The 18,912-nt window shown below is 40.2% G+C and overlaps 1 protein-coding gene across 2 annotated transcripts in view; it reads left to right on the top strand.

Moving 5' to 3' along the window:
• The window catches only part of PPP1R42 (protein phosphatase 1 regulatory subunit 42), a 50,186-nt gene extending 34,019 nt beyond the window's left edge, over positions 1–16,167 (top strand). The window contains exons 9-10 of one of the 2 annotated variants that reach the window (XR_012319952.1): positions 1,691–1,836; positions 14,118–16,167. Coding sequence is in view for 1 of the 2 variants with exons in the window: in XM_073676740.1 (XP_073532841.1) it covers positions 14,118–14,220 (103 nt within the window). In the remaining variant the exon portion in view is untranslated. The remainder of the gene's footprint in view (positions 1–1,690; positions 1,837–14,117) is intronic. The other variant, XM_073676740.1, reaches the window with a different exon arrangement.
• The last annotated feature ends 2,745 nt before the right edge of the window (positions 16,168–18,912 follow it).

The following is an 18,912-nucleotide window of genomic DNA, read 5'->3' as shown; positions in this document are numbered from 1 at the left end:
TTTCCATGGTAAAATTCACACGGATGTGTGACTGTAGCCTCAGGTCAAGTGCACATTGCTTCTAGAGATAGGTACCTTTCATATATTTTAATGTCTACTGTAGGACCAAATTCCTCAGCGTGTTCTTTTGGCTTTTATCTGGCCGGTTTGCATCAGCAAACTATTTGTATAACTGCATAGAAAACATAGCAAACTGTGCTTTACAAAACAGGGAATCAACACCCCAAAAAAAGTATAAGTAGCCATATACATTTCTTTTTTTACAATGATTCCCTATGATTGACATCTAGACATCCATTCTGACTGTGGCCACAGGTTTTGCTGCACATTGGATACAGATTTTAACCTTTGCCTTCCAAGATTAGACATATGCTGTAGAATTGTGTAAAATCCACTGTGGATTGTGGACCCCAAAGTCTAGTTGGCCACAGGGGATTGTAGCCAACCGGCAGGATGAGCTTACTAAAAAGCACAAAGTGGTTGGTGAGTGATAGTTGTGCAGCCACTCACAAAGTGTAAGTAAAGAGGTCCTTGATTTTCCAGTTTAACAATTTATAAGCAGGAATACAGAAGTGATCATATATACTGTACAGACCAAAAGTTTGGACACACCTTCTCATTTAAAGATTTTTCTGTATTTTCATGACTATGAAAATTGTACATTCACACTGAAGGCATCAAAACGATGAATTAACACACGTGGAATTATATACTTAACAAAAAAGTGTGAAACAACTGAAAATATGTCTTATATTCTAGGTTCTTCAAAGTAGCCACCTTTTGCTTTGATGACTGCTTTGCACACTCTTGGCATTCTCTTGATGAGCTTCAAGTGGTAGTCACCGGAAATGGTTTTCACTTCACAGATGTCCCCTGTCAGGTTTAATAAGTGGGATTTCTTGCTTTATAAATGCGGTTGGGACCATCAGTTGTGTTTGTGCATTTGATGCCTTCAGTATGAATGTACAATTTTCATAGTCATGAAAATACAGAAAAATCTTTAAATGAGAAGGTGTGTCCAAACTTTTGGACTGTACTAATATATATATATATATATATATATATATATATATATATATATATGTATATATATGTATATATATATATATATATATAAAAAGAAAGCGCAGCAGCACTCCATTATGGCCAAGATACATAAAGACAATAAAACCATTTAATTTAAACTGTGTTATTACTCAATAAGCTTTACTTACAAAAAATGGAGGTTCTTAGCGCATAAATTGGCCAATTCATGTGTACCCATCAATAACACAGTTTAAATTAAATGGTTTTATTGTCTTTATGTATCTTGGCCATAATGGAGTGCTGCTGCGCTTTCTTTTTATATATCTTATGCAGTTTCTGCAGCTTGCACCTGTTCACATTTGGGATGTGCTGGTCAGTTTTTTTGACATATATATATATATATATATATATATATATATATATATATATATATATATATATATATATATATATATATATATATATATATATAGTGTGGATTTTTTTAGACTGAAAAAACATTGTGAGTATCTATGAGGGATAAGACTATTTCTGGCCATTATATGACTTGTATGTCTCATTTCTTAAGTACCGTAGTTTTCTCCTCTACAGACTTTAGCTTCTCTTTGTATCTTTCTGTCTCCCTTTTGTTTCTTCCCCCTCCCCACTCCAAACACTTTTATAGGCAGCAGCTGTAATATGATCCTTCAGTGAAGACTCATATGAAGACAGATTTGAGCATTTTTTTTTTTTTGAGTGAATGTTGCATTGCAGGAGACAGGTGGAGACTGACGAAGTGACTGATAACTGGGGGGAAAAGCATTTTCTCAAGTAAGTTTTATATTAGCATTATTTCTATTTTTTCTTCACTTGTATTACTTTCATAAATCAACAGTGTAAGTGTAGTTACTATTTAATGGAGTATTATCTTTCACATTTAGATACACAGTTGGTTTGCAATAAGAAGTCTACATATTTCTAGACCAGTATTCCTCCTCTTATCTATTAAGACTTTTCTTGACGTTTTTTTCAACTGTGTCTGAAAATGTAGAACTTTACCATGTCATGCTCCAGTGCTTAAACTCAATGCCTACATGGGATTTCTTCCAAAAGCTTTTCTTGTAGAATATATGCAAATATTCTATTTTTTTACTGCTTTGAGTGATAGGTGGAAGGGAATTTCAGCATTATTGGTTTTCTTTTTTCTGTAGTGAATACATCATCATATGACAAGAAGTTGGAGCTGCTCCTTTTGGTTTATGGCAGGACTCAATGCCATGTATATTCAGTCCTTTCCTCTTTGCATTATTAAAGCTGCTAGTTAAAGGTTACTTAGTGATGACATCAGTAAAGCGCCTTTACAGTTCTACAATATATTTATTTAGTCTGTGATGATAAATGAAAGCAATAATGTGTAAACAACAAGGAACGCTAACGAAAAAGCTAACCACAAGTTGTACGGAAAGCAGCTTTTCAGATTACCCATGTCGCACTGCAGATATGTGTTTCTACAAAGACCAATTTGGCAGATGGAATTAATGAGCCATATACTTTGTATTTTTCTCAGGGGTTTGATGATAGATATGTAACTTATACTTTATGACAGTACTTACATAGGTATGATGTCACATGGTTCACATTTTACATGTGTTTGTGACTCAGTATCATTTAATATTTATTACAGAAGATTAATTATATCTGCTATATGAGAAAATGTTCCTTACACAAGGAAATAGACATTTTGGTGCTGCTCATAATAGTATATATCGAGAACTAAAAAGCGAAAGGGAGGAGCAGAGACAGACAGCCAGATACAGATATGCTGCTGCAACTTCGCTTGTAATGAAAAATGCACTTTAACTTTTCTTGAATAGTGTAAAAGGGTTGGTTTGGACAAAATGAAAATGTTACCGTTGGCTTGGGATGTTAAAAACAACAAATGTATGTATTGTTTCCCCCTTGTAAAATAATAACACCTATACTCCGGTGCTGTTGTCTTTCCAGTGAGAGAGCAGCAGCTCTCACTTCCTCCAGATCTTTGTGATTTGTCCTAAGGTGAGGAGAGTGAAGCCACCACTGATTGGCCTCAGGGATCGCGTGACATAACAATGTGACACAATCCCTGGGGGGAGCCAGTGCTGACACCGCTAGAACGGCACTGGAGGTGAAGATAGGTGTTGTTATTTTACACGGGGGAAACATAGTGATTGAGAAAGGGTATCGGAATAGTGGACAACCCCTTTAAACATCCTTCATAAACAATATTGAGAAGCCATAAAAAACCCTACAGTGTTCATATTCATTTGGAAACTATTTAAAGTTAATAACAAAATCAGTACTGTGATTTAGTTAGCTTGATCATAGCTTAAAGGTGTTTTCTCATCTTGTGTCTTCAAAAGCTCACCACTCCTGTTCCTCCCAGCTTCTTGATTGGCAGCGCACCACTCCCCTGCCTCCTAGCTTCTTGGTTGGCATCACACCACTCCCCTTCCTCCTTGCTTCTTGGTTGGCAGCGCACCACTCCCCTGCATCCTAGCTTCCTGGTTGGCAGCGCACCACTCCCTGCCTCCTAGCTTCCTGATTGGCAGGGCACCACTCCCCTGCCTCCAAGCTTCTTGGTTGGCAGCGCACCAGTCCCCTACCTCCTAGCTTCCTAGTTGGCAGCGCACCACTCCCCTGCCTCCTAGCTTCCTGGTTGGCAGCGCACCACTCCCCTGCCTCCTAGCTTCCTGGTTGGCAGCGCACCACTCCCCTGCCTCCTAGCTTCCTGGTTGGCAGTGCACCACTCCCCTGCCTACCAGCTTCTTGGTTGCCAAGGGCAGTGCGTTCCTGAAGAATGACAGATCAGATCGGATCGGTGACGCCGCTGGTCTAAACTGAGTGCTCTTCCCAGGCTGATAGCTGAGGCTGCTTTGCCTCTGCCTCATGGGAGAAGCTCTGGTGGAATGAGGCTGGTTGGATCCATGATTTGGCTGACTTCAGAGCAGTTTCAGCAGGCTGGCAACTCTGAGAATGCAGGGTAGCCGGTAACCTTGAAAATGAGCTGTACATTATAAAATTAAAAATCATCCATTTATGAATAGGAATAACTTTTAATAAGCGGTAATCTGCAAGCAGTTTGCAATATTACCCACTTAAGAACTTGAGATCACCCTTTTAACAAAACCCATAATCGCTTTAATCTGTACACTCAGTGAAATTTGCATTGTGGCTGGAGGAATAAATAAAAACATTAATCAGTTGATTAACAAAAATCTTGATGAATGGCCAGTTTGTCATTGTGACAGGTAGCTGTGACCCAACACGACAAAGCACATACAGCTTTTTCACATGCATAAATATGACCTGCGTGTAGATTATTCACTGTACGGCTTTTTGATACCTTTGTCTCTTGATATTAATCAAATAAGTTGGGCATAAATGTTCTCTACTATAGAGTAGTCTTATAGAGAACAGTAATGTAGTGTTTGGCTAAGCTTGGTCTCATTACATATAAATATGCCTAATAAAGCTGACTGGAGAGGTTTCCTGAGTCTTGCTACTGTAATCATTGTAGAAATTAAAATGGCATAATTAACCTTAAATTATGCATCACTATGCTACAAGTACAGGGCTGAAACCTCCGGGCACACTACCTTTATTCACTAGGAATCGTGGACTGAATTTCAAATGATCTCCATTGGAGATGGATTAATTTCAGGTAGTTTCAATTAAATAAAAGAAAGATACTTTTAAGATATACATAAAATACAATCTTATCTAAGTATAACAAGAATCAGTTTTATATTTAATTTACAAGATAATTTCTTATGAAAAATGTGACTGGATTCCCAAAGAGAGGAGTTTAGTCCCTTTTTTAGTTTTTAGTTTTAGTTTACCTTTATACAACATAACTATATGAGGTCTTATTTTTTATGAGATGAGTTGTAATGGCAATGTTTATTGTACTATATATTTAATGTATTAAAAAAAATATTATTTATGGTGTAGAAAATCCAATAGTAATTCTGCCATATTTTTGTTATGTTGCCTTAGCTTTACAAATAAAGATCCGTAATTGTTTTGTGTTGCCAATCTCTGGGAAACATGCCTTTTTTGTTTTCCATTGATGGAGCTGTTTGAGGGAAGGACAAGCCATAGCTTTTATTTGTACCATTTTGGGTGTTATAGCTCACCTGGTGAGATGGATTCGCTAAGCCGTAGGTCAAGGTGAGCAGGACTGACCGGAGGCCCTGATGTAGTGGAGTTACATAGGCGAGAATCAGTAGAGCTGGATATGCATACAGATAACTTGGAATGGCAAAGCCGAGAATGCGGACAGGACAGTACCCTGGAGAAGTAAGTCAGTGTATGAAGTCAGGCACCTTTATACAGCTGAGCCGAAAGCACAAACAGCAGCTAGGAACAACAAAGCTGTGTACACAGAAGGGCAACTTGATGTAGCAGAGACGAGTGTGTGGACAACACCTCGTTACAGCAGAGATGAGATGGTCGAGGGGCACCTTATTGTAGCAGAGCCAACCATGCGGATAACTCCCTGGAACTGCAGAGTTGAGACTGCAGACAGGCACCTTAATGTAGTAGAGCTGAGTGAGCATGCACACCTTAGAACAGTGAAGCTGAGGTGGCAGACAGGCACCTTGACTTTGTAAAGCAGAGTGTTTGTTAGGAGACAAACTTGGTATATCTGTAGCAGAGCTCAGCAATAGCAGAGCTCGTTTAGTCAAGTGGCTCAGCTCCGAACTCACATGGTAGCAGCGCTAGTACCCAAGTATTTGATGGTAGGCAAATGCGAAGTCAAACCACAAAAAGAAAAGCAATCACTGAGCTTGATGAGGATTCAACCTACGGACAGAATGAAGATACTCCACATTTTTATGATAAATAGTGATTAAAAACTTGTCTCCTTCAATTAGATGTTACCGTTCCTCCAAAGATAATTTTAAGTTGTAAGTTCTTGATCGCCAATGGAGCAATTCTGTTCTGCCAGAGAGAATTTGCTGTAAACTAAACCACAGGGATGGTTTCTAGATTTAAGAGAATTTTATGAAAGAATTACTCCTACATCTCCATAGCATAGGTATCCACTTGAAGGAAAGAAAAATGGTCATTTGACATATGGGTGATATAGAAATTGAGCTGAGAAAAACATGACGTCAGAAGCCTGAAGTCATTAATTGCAGAGAATGGCCAGTTAGAAGAATCAGTATGAGTTGTAAAAGGAGCTACAACTTGAGAATAGTTTCTGATAAACTGCCTGTAATAGGTGGTGAGGCAAAGGAATCTTTGAAAGACTTGGAGGCCCACAGGCTGTGGCCACTCCAGAATAGAAGAGGCTTTCTCAGAATGAAGACTACAAGAAAAGATAATAGATCACTAAAATGGCAATTTATAACCTTTGAAAAGTTATTTTCCAATTTTACCATAAAGATGATTTTATTGCAATTTCCTTTACACTGACTTGACGTTTAGTCAGTGTGAATCTCCATCTTTAGGGAAGATTAAGATGTCATCCAGGTAAATTAACACATGCTGATATGGAACATCATAGAAGATTTCATTAACAAAATGCTGGAATATGACTGGTGCTTTGCATAATCCAAAGGGCATGACGAGATAATCATAGTGACTATCTCGGTCTTCCATTAGTCATCCTCTATAATGCGGATCTGGTTGTAGGCCCACACAGGTCTAATTAAGTGTCCCCAAAATGTGTAACGTACACAAAATAACAAACTCCGAAAGTACTCACCTTTCCTGGCTCCAGCATTGGCTTCCCGCCACTGCCCCTGTCCTGGTCTTGTGACTAAAACAGTGATGTCATGTCAACAGCCCGTGCCACCACTCTACCCACTCGCTGAGCTCAGTGCTTGTGAAGAGGTTGACGGCACGCTACGCTGAGCTCAGTTGACAAGCCACTGTGCTTACTGACTGGCTTTTTATATCAGGTTGAAACATAGCTTACATATATTAGGTCAAATAAACTCTATGTTTTGTTATTTTATCAACCTGTCTGGATGCTACTTTTTTATATAGATTTTTTTACATTGTGGCGTCTACCAAGTTGAATCACTTGGTGTTGAGACGTGTTTCCTTCTTATTGGAGAGAGCTGCAGGCTGCTACACACGTGACTGTCCTTCAGGTAGGCAACAGGATCTTTCAGCCAAACATCATTTTTTTCCGCTTAATTTCAATGAGTTCCTGTAGCGACCTCTCTGGGAGGAGATTTAGAAGAAAGTATAGTATTTGTAACTCCAGATATTGGGCTTTGTCCCTTGACCTTACCTTAAACCCTAGGGCCACACTGGTGGCAAGAGAAATTAAGTCATCAAAGGAGATCAGCAGCTCCCCCTCAGCAAGTTCATCCTTTATCCGACTAGTCAAAACTATGAATAACACTGCCAGATCTGCCTCGTTGTTCTGTCAAGTAACTAGATACAGCAGATCTGAAAGAGTGGACAGCACACAGGATTAGTAGAGTTGTGTAGCCAGAAAGCAACCTTGGATTATATGTGGCAATATTTTAGCAGTTCAGACTATTATGATCTTGGTGATATCAATTTTTTTTGTTCTTGTCTACATGTTTCTTATGTGACAAATAGAAAAGGTTTTTCTTCTTTTATCAAACATTTCTCTTTACCTTTTTATTTCCAATAGGACTTGAACAAATAATTGTCCAATCACTTGTACAGAACATTGCTTCTGCAATGCAGTGCATTGTCCTGTCAGTGTTATCTTATTAAGCTCATTAGCCCTGCCATGCATGAGGGTCAAGTTTTACAGAGTTGGTTGGGGAAGTGATTGTTAGGCGTCGGGTGTTTGCTGGATTTGAAATGGGTCCAGAACCTTCTGTGGTCTCCCATTCTGGTCCAGCCAGGGCTGATGCTGCTCAGCATCATCATCAGTCCCAATGCCTAGCTGGTCCACGAGATTTACAGGTTGTTTCTCGGGTCTTTGTTCCTAGCAACATGAAGGATAGGTTGCGGAGAGAAACAGGGCTGCTAAAGCCTAAGTCCAGGATTCTCTGTACTGAGCATGCCCGTGACATGTCGTACCGTGATTGGTGGTTTGGGAGTCAGCTGATCCGGTGACCTGGCACCGCCTGATTGGTCGTGGGTGATGTCACCAATGGTGCCACGGTGGGCAGGGCTTAATCTTTAAAAAGCCTGCCCACAAGCATGGCGGCGCGCTCTGATCATTGAACAGTGATGGTGTTGTGTGGACGCTTGGTCTCCACGTGTGCTTTAGTTTCTGCAGGCAGGTTTAGTGGAAATAGGCAGGCTTAGATGAAATAGGCAGGTAGCTTCATCTGACAGTCTGGCTCTGACAAAGGGGTCGCCTTACACCCCGAGCAGTCTGCAGACACCCTATTCCCGGTACCTCCTGTAAGCCACATGGAGAGATACTTCTCAGTCCGGTAGCACGCCGGCTGAGGGCACACGCATCCTAGCGCCAACAGTGTAGTCCCTGTGCCGCAACAGGACTACAGATATATTATTTATCGCACATCTCCCATGCAGTTAACGGAGATAGTGCGAATCCCTATTCCCGTTCCGGTGTGCTGTAACACGGAGGGGATTGCTATTTAAGTTGGTTGTTTCCTTCTCACCCGGAAGGTGTTCGGCCGCAGTCCACCAGGCTGCATCGCGGACCCTGGGTTTGGTTGCGTTCCATTATAATAAAGTTGTTTGCAACCGTCCCCTTAACAGTGATGTTGTGACAGAGGGAGCTATTGACTGCAACATCTAAGAGACTAAATGGCTCTGATTGTATCTTTGATCCCAGCCATTACAGCAGGAGCCCACTATGTATGGAGCACGATCATTTCCGGAGCTCACTGAAATTCACAACGATCAGCAAAAACTGTTTTTTTTTGTGGTGCTCAGCTAAAAAAGTTAGCATATAAGGACAAGAGAAAAGGTTGAAAAAATAGCGGCAGTCCACACTGGTAACTTAAAACGGCATCTTTATTGAAGACACATGCACACGATGTGGACCCGGGACGTGCTCTCCCATGTAATCATCTAACTCCTCTGAACAGTACTTACCTAGTTTCATGTGTCCAGGCACAAGCTGACCACTTTCTAAGCTCACATTCAGATGAACGTATTAAACGTCTGTGTGCTGTCCTTATGCAACACTGATGGTATACGGACAGCATAAAAACTAGTGCAAGTCAAAGTGATAATTCATATGCTCATTTTTTCACATAGACTGATGGGCTGTGCGTCGTAAAAAATTGCAGCATGCACTATTGTGATCCGTATTCTGGATCAGACTCGCCCATTACAAGTCAATCGGTGCATAAAAATCGTATCATATACAGATTACCATTCATATGTCATGCGTTTTTCACGGATACATTAGAGTTATAAAGATGGCAAAGTGTACTTGTCCTCTATTATTTATTAAATTGTTCATGTGAAAAACAGATGGCATACTTATGGACAACATGGATACACTGATAGAATACAGATGACAATACAGATGAAAGGTTGTCAGTTTTTTCTGGACATAAAATTAATAATTTTGCATACAATCATGTGAACCCAGCTTAACCCTCACCTAGAGAAAACAGTTTGACTCACACAGGCTCAATCCACTCCAGCTATCAGGATTAGGCCACGTTCACTCAAGCCTATGCAAAAACTGAAGAAACTGTAATCCGGAAGAACTGAGAGCTGCTGCTCTCTGATATCCTCCGAGTGTTGGTATTGCGAAGGAGGTGAGAGTGAAATGGCCGCTGAATGGCTGCAGGGCTTGCGTTACATAATATCTCGCAAGCCCCGGGTAGACCAGGTACTGGCATCACAGGTGAGTATAGGTGTTATTATTTTACATGGGCAAATATAGTGATTGAGAAGGTGTTGTCCGAGTAGTGAACAACCCCTTTAATACTAGCTACACTGAGGAAGAAAATAGCCTTTTCCACACCACAAGTATGTCTTGTGACATACTTGCACCATTTAGGACATTTGTCCAATATATAAGTACCAGTAACTTGTTATTTCCTACACATTGTCCTACTTTTGCTCTTTTCCTATTCTCAGGACCTACAAGAAGCCCACATGGTTGCAGTGACGAGATGTTTTATTGTATTATTTTGGAGCCTTAGGAAACGTCCCCATGTGTAGCTCTGGTTCATAGAGATCAATTATTAGGATGGAAGATTTAACTTGATTTTTGTTTCTCTCTCCCATTTCTTCATTTCCCCTTCTCTTTGGCCTATAATGATTTTTTTTTCCTTTGTGTAGCTAATCCATGGTTGGACAATGTTGAGCTTCTATTCTACCTTCATTTAACCCCACTACCACAAAACTACAATCATGGAACTATGAAAAATAATAATCCCTCACTCTCTTTAACCTTTATCTCCATTTTTTTCCGGCTACTAAAGAAACATGTTTAAAGAGTAACCGTTGTTTTACTTTTTACTTCATAAAGCAATAGTACACATGAAAAATAAGCAGCTTTGTAATATATCTTATCAGATAAATCTGCTTTGTCCTCTGCCAAAATTCATCAGTCATTATCAAAATTTTCAATTCTGATGTAAAATCTGTATTCAGTGAAGACAAATTGTTACATTACTGACATAAGAGATGGCGGCTGCTACTGATAAGATTCTGTGTAGATGGGAGGAGGAGGAAAGTGCTAAAAGCAGAGCTCCTACAACCAACCCCCTCTGTTTTTTTAAGTAACTCCTTTTTTCTCGTGTAGTATTAGTTGTAATTTTTAGCGTCAAATTTATCAAAAAGGCACATGTGATTCATGAATTTAGCGCAAAGTCAAAAATGAGCTTTCTTCCAATCTTTGACTGTATTTGAGTGCAAAAAGTCACTAAATTTTGCAACTTTTTTAAAAGTTGCAATTGATGAACCAGATGAAAACATCTGGAATCACTATACTCCTTCAAGAATATGGAAAATAAGAAAACACAAAACAGGCGAGCACATAAAATATACTTCAAAATAGGCGCAAGTACAGTGCATTGTGAAAGTATTTGGCCCCCTTGAACTTTTCTACCTTTTGCCACATTTCTGGCTTCAAACATAAAGATATAAAATTCTAATTTTTTGGGAAGAATCAACAACAAATGGGACACAATCGTGAAGTGGAACGAAATTTATTGGATATTTTAAACTTTTTTAACACATTAAAAACTGAAAAGTGGGGCGTGCAATATTATTCGGCCCCTTTACTTTCAGTGCAGCAAACTCACTCCAGAAGTTCAGTGAGGATCTCTGAATGATCCAATGTTGTCCTAAATGACTGGTGATGATAAATAGAATCCACCTGTGTGTAATCAAGTCTCAGTATAAATGCACCAGCTCTGTGATAGTCTCAGGGTTCTGTTTCAAGTGCAGAGAGCATCATGAAGACCAAGGAACACACCAGGCAGGTCCGAAATACTGTTATGGCGAAGTTTAAAGCCGGATTTGGATACAAAAAGATTTCCCAAGTTTTAAACATCTCAAGGAGCACTGTGCAAGCGATCATATTGAAATGGAAGGAGTATCAGAACACTGCAAATCTACCAAGACCCGGCCGTCCCTCTAAACTTTCATCTCGAACAAGGAGAAGACTGATCAGAGATGCAGCCAAAAGGCCCATGATCACTCTGGATGAACTGCAGAGATCTACAGCTGAGGTGGGAATGTCTGTCCATAGGACAACAATCAGTCGTACACTGCACAAATCTGGCCTTTATGGAAGAGTGGCAAGAAGGAAGCCATTTCTCAAAGATATCCATAAAAAGTCTCATTTGAAGTGTGGCACAAGCCATCTGGGAGACACACCAAACAGGTGGAATAAGGTGCTCTGGTCAGATGAAACCAAAATAGAACTTTTTGGCTACAATTCAAAACGATATGTTTGGCGTAAAAGCAACACAGCTCATCACCCTCAAAACACCATCCCCACTGTCAAACATGGTGGTGGCAGCATCATGGTTTGGGCCTGCTTTTCTTCAGCAGGGACAGGGAAGATTGTTAAAATTGATGGGAAGATGGACGGAGCCAAATACAGGACCATTGTGGAAGAAAACCTGTTGGAGTCTGCAAAAGACCTGAGACTGGGATGGAGATTTATCTTCCAACAAGACAATGATCCCAAACATAAAGCAAAATCTACAATGGAATGGTTCAAAAAATAAATGTATCCAGGTGTTAGAATGGCCAAGTCAAAGTCCAGACCTGAATCCAATCGAGAATCTGTGGAAAGTGCTGAAAACTGCTGTTCACAAACGCCCTCCATCCAACCTCAATGAGCTCGAGCTGTTTTGCAAGGAAGAATGGGCAAGAATTTCAGCCTCTCGATGTGCAAAACTGATAGAGACATACCCCAAGCGACTTGTAGCTGTAATCGCAGCAAAAGGTGGCGCTACCAAGTATTAACTCAAGGGGGCCGAATAATATTGCACGCCGCACTTTTCAGTTTTTAATTTTTTTAAAAAGTTTAAAATATCCAATAAATTTCTTTCCACTTCACGATTGTGTCCCACTTGTTGTTGATTCTTCCCCAAAAAATAGAATTTTATATCTTTATGTTTGAAACCAGAAATGTGGCAAAAGGTAGAAAAGTTTAGGGGGCCAAATACTATCACAATGCACTGTAGAATAATGAATTTGGTGCAAACAAAAATAAATCTGAAAATAGGAATGATCCAGTGCATCAGGCTATAAACTTGAATAAAACATAGCTTTTATTGAGCCATTAAAAATGCTGCTACCATCATAATAAGTCTTAGTGCACACAAGGATCACAGCTGTCTCGACCTCAAGCATTTTTTAATGGCTCAATAAAAGCTATGTTTTATTCAAGTTTATAGCCTGATACGCTGGATCATTCCTCCTATTTTCGGATTCATGAAGCAGACTGCCCTGGCTGGATCCGAGCGAGGCTAAGACTGCACCACACCCCAATGGTGAGTGGACTTTACTTTTTTTTTTTTCTTGCAAACAAAAATAAAGGTACAAAACAAGTGCAAAGGCAATGCTGAATCTGGGCCTTTATCTCTACTCTTCTGGCTATATAAACACAGCCATTATGGTTGTCAGGACCATAGGAAAGTCCCATTGAATGGATGCCTCTAAATACCGATATGGTAATATAGTTGCATACACCTGTCAGCCGTAACTTAAACTGCAGATACAATTGCACCTGTCGGGCAGTGGGACATATTAGGCAATAAAAGGAAATCTTCAGTTCTTAAAGAACTGTGGGGCCAAATGGTGATGACTAGAGATGTGAGTGTCTCCAAAACTGCAGGACTTGTGGGGTGTTCCCTGTATACAGTGGTTATTGCTAAAGTGGTCTAAGGCCTCATTCAAATGTCAGTTTTTTTGACATATGAGAAAAACGGACTGAGTTTCATCAGTTTCATCAGTTTTTTCACTGAAAAAAAAAAAAGTTTCTCCGCCTTCTCCCATCAGACAATGAAAAATGGATGCCCTCCTTGTGCGGTCCGATTTTTTTTAACTTTCCCATAGTCTTTCACTTTGGAGTTTGATATCTGACATGTCTCCACCATTTTGAACGGACCACTCTGTCCAAGCAAAAAAAAATCAGACGTGAACAGCCCCATAGCCTGTCATAGGTATAAGTGAAAAATGGACGTGTGACAACGGGGCTTGTTCATTTGCTTGTGGGGGGCAAAGACTATCCCATCCGGTGTGATCCCACCTAACATCCACATTTTCTTTCACATCATGTGGACGGACAGTTGTCTGTCATTTGAAGAAGAGGTGGCACCATATTAAATCCCACAGACTGAAAAATGGGACACAAGTGTGCAGTGCGATCAGACTAATTGGTAATGAAGACAACGTGTGTATGTGATATATTTAGAAAAAATATGTATATTGAAGTTTTTTGTGTCAAGTAAGAAATATGAATTGCTGCCTGCCAAGACGTGTCTACAGATTTCTATTCATTAAATAAACCTGCTTACAGAGACCAAAGTGTCCTGACACACATTGTAAGAAAGATTAATTGGGGACCATCGATGTACCACTAATTTGTCACAAGCATCAGACGTTTGTCTGTTTATTGTTTCAGTCTGACCAATGTAATTGTGTGTTTAATATTGTGGTTTGTTTTGTCATTACAGACAATTAGCTGTAAAGGATCCTACAAGCTCACTGCCTGGACAGGACGTTCTGGAGCCACACCTACACGGCCAAGTACTGCATTCCCATGTAATGCTCCATTAATCATCTCTGCCGAAATGTTCAGGGGAGCAGCCAGCTAGCTCACTCACTGAAATCTCTGCAAACACACTTTAATGAGCAGGCTTACCTTCTGCATTAACTTTTTCAGATGAAGGCTCCACGAATCCCCCACTATTTGTTAAAAGAAATCATAGAATTTATTTTCTATTTCTATAAAGGCTGTATTCCGTTTAGCAAACACTAGATCCCAAAGCCTAAAAAGAAAATATTTTGCCTAAAAGAAAAAGTGATTTAGAGAAAAACACATCAAAGTAGTAAATGCGAGTTTTGTTGCGATCACACTTTTACTAAAGTACCACTAAAAGGGCTTGTGCGGACGACCATATTATCGGTCCGAGTGCAAGCCAACAAAACACCAATGTTGATCTATGGGGTCGTGCACGTTTCCGATTTTTTTCATCAGACAGAGCTGGTCCAGGGAAAAATCACAGCATGCCCGAGTTTGAGCCAATATTCGGATCACACTTGGCCATGCAAGACAATGAGTCTGTGGAAAACATCAGACTGCACGCGGATGACATTTCCCCAGACTGACATAATGCAGAAGATGGGAGACATTTTTTTCTCCATCTTCTCTTCATCCAAGAAAATCAGATCACACTCTGATCAAACTCTGATGAGTGTGATTCGCATAATTTGCCACAGAACACCAGGATTGACAAAATCGCCACTGGCGCCCTGTGCTCTTCACAGATGAAAGCAGGTTCACACTGAGCACATGTGACAGACGTGACAGAGTCTGGAGACGCCGCGGAGAGCGATCTGCAGCCTGCAACATCCTTCAGCATGACCGGTTTGGCAATGGATCAGTAATGGTGTGGGGTGGCATTTCTTTGGAGGTCCGCACAACCCTCCATGTGCTCGCCAGAGGTAGCCTGACTGCCATTCGGTACCAAGATGAGATCCTCAGACACCTTGTGAGACCATATACTGGTGCGGTTGGCCCTGGGTTCCTCCTAATGCAGGACAATGCCAGACCTCATGTGGCTGGAGTGTGTCAGCAGTTCCTGCAAGATGAAGGCATTTCTCATTTATTTATACAGCAGCAATGCTATTCATATTTCATATTTACATGCGCTAAAAAAAATAAAAAAAAATGTCATTTATTTCTATTTTTTACAGCAGTTATGCTATTCATATTTACATACTCAGTATTACAGTGTGCTACGTTATTTGTTCATTGTATATGGAGGTAGCTCCTCTTAGTAGGCTCCTGTTCACACCTATTTCTTGAAGTGGAAGTGGCGTCATTTTCTTTGTTACTAGATTTAGCATTGACTGAGCACTCCACCCCCATGCCGCAGGTGGTTTTAAATGCATCAGGATCTGTCTTTCCCACACATAAGCAGACGGAGGTCTCTTAGAGAGGTATTCACATTGATAGGTCCTGACATCGAGAAACGCCTTACCGCGGCTGTCAGGTGCACATGAATTGGCCAATTTATACGCTAAGATTTCTCATTTATTTATACAGCAGCAGTGCTATTCATATTTCATACTTCATATTTACATGCGCTAAAAATTTTTCTAAAAATTTTTCATTTATTTCTATTTTTTACAGCAGTTATGCTATTCATATTTCATATTTACATACTCAGTATTACAGTGTGCTACGTTATTTGTTCATTGTATATGGAGGTAGCTCCTCTTAGTAGGCACCTGTTCACACCTATTTCTTGAAGTGGAAGTGCCGTCATTTTCTTTGTTACAAGATGAAGGCATTGAAGCTATGGACTGGCCCGCCCATTCCCCAGACCTGAATCCGATTGAGCACATCTGGGTCATCATGTCTCGCTCCATCCACCAACGTCACATTGCACCACAGACTGTCCAGGAGTTGGCGGATGCTTTAGTCCAGGTCTGGGAGGAGATCTCACAGGAGACCATCCGCAACCTCATCAGGAGCATGCCCAGGCATTGTAGGGAGGTCATACAGGCACGTGGAGGCCACACACAATACTGAGCCTCATTTTAACTTGTTTTAAGGACATTACATCAAAGTTGGATCAGTCTGTAGTGTGTTTTTCCACTTTAGTTTTGGGGGTGACTCCAAATCCAGGCCTCCATTGGTTAATAAATTTGATTTCCATTGATGATTTTTGTATGATTTTGTTGTCAGCACATTCTACTTTGTACAGAACAAAGTATTCAATGAGAATATTTCATTCATTCAGATCTAGGATGTGTTATTTGAGTGTTTCCTTTATTTTTTTTGAGCAGTGTATATTTCTTTTTTTATATCTTTAGTTCTAGTTTTAGATTTCTTCTCTTTTTTGTTATTTTTGCATCATCATAGTGTACATATTGTTTAAAAGTATCATGTATCTGTAGACTTTTCTGATATAAAGCACCGAAAGCCGAAGTCCGGCATAGACAAAGATTCAAAAGATAACCCAGCTGCCTGCAGTCACCACTAGAAGCTTCAGAGCTTTCTGTTTTATTACCGAGTTCAATGCAGGAACACTATGGAATAAGCTGCTATGGGACCAGCAATGATCATGAGATTGGGACCCCGTGTGAATGGATTGGTAATGCACATGTGTGACTGCTGCTCCATTCATTGTCTATGGTAATGGTGGTCACAAGTGTGCACTACTGCACCCATAGAAGTGGATGGAGCAGTGGTCTTGCCTTCGCTCCCTCGTTCACATGGGGACACTGGTTCTCTTAATCTGTGGCAGTCAAAACAGTCGGAGCCACAATGATTATACATTTATCCAGGGCTGTGGAGTTGGTAAGCCAAGCCTGACTCAGACTCCTCAATTTCCATGCCTCTGACTCCCTCATACATGGCTCATGTTTAAGTGATAAATTTACTGTAGCACAGATTCATCTCAGATAAAAGTCTAGACCCTTAGATCAGGAATAGGACAGACATTTATAGGACATTTCATAACTTTCCCAAATTATTATGAAAGAATATTCCCCACAAACTGCATTGAACTACTGTACCCAATTTATTATATATTTTCGGAGTCGGCACATTTTATACCGTCTCCACCAAAATGGGCTCCGACTCCCCAACCCCAACTCCAGCCCTGCATTTATCACCTATTCTGATGAAATATTGTTGGGCTAACTCGATTAGGTTCCCCTTAGTGGTATATAACCTACATATACGACACAGGAACTGGGGTGTCATAAAATATAACATTTATTGATATATATAAAAATGCAATAAAAATATATATGCGAGAAAAGTGTCACAACAAAAAGGCCAAATGGGGGTAGTAACTAATGCATTATATTCATACACTCCTATATAAAGATGCCATAGATACCAATTACAGACCAAGAACTATAAGTATGTAGAGGCATACATGAGAGGTATAACAGGGTCAATAGATAAATTACAAAGTAAAGTGCATAGTGCTAGATGTAAGATCTATAAAGATCAATATGTAGTTAAACTATCATTAGTAACACAATCAGTATACCATCCATTTAGCTAGTGTAGAATAAACTAACATAGGTCATGTGCTAAAGCAGGGTTCCCCAACTCCAGTCCTCAAGGCCCACCAACAGGTCATGTTTTCAGGATTTCCTTAGTATTGCACAGGTGATAATTACATCACCTGCACAGGCAATAATTACATCACCTGTGCAATACTAAGGAAATCCTGAAAACATGACCTGTTGGTGGGCCTTGAGGACTGGAGTTGGGGAACCCTGTGCTAAAGGAATGGTATATTCTAAATGCATGTCTGAAAAAGATAGAAGGTAAAATAGCCAGTACTGACCCCCAAGTGACAGGATCCAACGCGCGTTTCGCTAGGGGCTTTGACGAGAATATGATATGACAACCCAGAGTCTGCAGCCGACCCCTGTGGTTGTCATTGGCAGATTGCTATGAGCGCTGCCAGTGGTCGTTTACTTGTATTAGTAAAAAGATTACTTTAATGAGATCTTAGTTTTTGTTTGCTATGTTGCAGCGGCCAGATTTGCAACAGTTATATTAAAGGATTATAGTGAGCTGCCCCCTTAGACAAGAATATATTTTTCTATTTTAATTGCAGCAGACATACAGTACAGACCAAAAGTTTGGACACACCTTCTCATTTAAAGATTTTTCTGTATTTTCATGACTATGAAAATTTTACATTCACACTGAAGGCATCAAAACTATGAATTACACATGTGGAATTATATACTTAACAAAAAAGTGTGAAACAACTGAAAATATGTCTTATATTCTAGGTTCTTCAAAGTAGCCACCTTTTGCTTTGATGACTGCTTTGCACACTCTTGGCATTCTCTTGATGAGCTTCAAGAGGTAGTCACCGGAAATGGTTTTCACTTCACAGGTGTGCCCTGTCAGGTTTAATAAGTGGGATTTCTTGCCTTATAAATGGGGTTGGGACCATCAGTTGTGTTGTGCAGAAGTCTGGTGGATACACAGCTGATAGTCCTACTGAATAGACTGTTAGCTGCTTTTTTCTTGCCATAATACAAATTCTAAGTAAAGAAAAACGAGTGGCCATCATTACTTTAAGAAATGAAGGTCAGTCAGTGCGTAAAATTGGGAAAACTTTGAAAGTGTCCCCAGGTGCAGTTGCAAAAACCATCAAGCGCTACAAAGAAACTGGCTCACATGAGGACCGCCCCAGGAAAGGAAGACCAAGAGTCACCTCTGCTTCTGAGGATAAGTTTATCCGAGTCACCAGCCTCAGAAAT

The sequence above is a fragment of the Phyllobates terribilis genome, unplaced genomic scaffold (assembly GCF_046119375.1).
Source record: "Phyllobates terribilis strain yellow unplaced genomic scaffold, ASM4611937v1 Scaffold_4__5_contigs__length_816908805, whole genome shotgun sequence".
Classification (NCBI taxonomy): Eukaryota; Metazoa; Chordata; class Amphibia; order Anura; family Dendrobatidae; genus Phyllobates; species Phyllobates terribilis.
The sequence above is the reverse complement of the archived record's forward strand: the minus strand, read 5'-3'. Positions and strand labels throughout refer to the sequence as shown.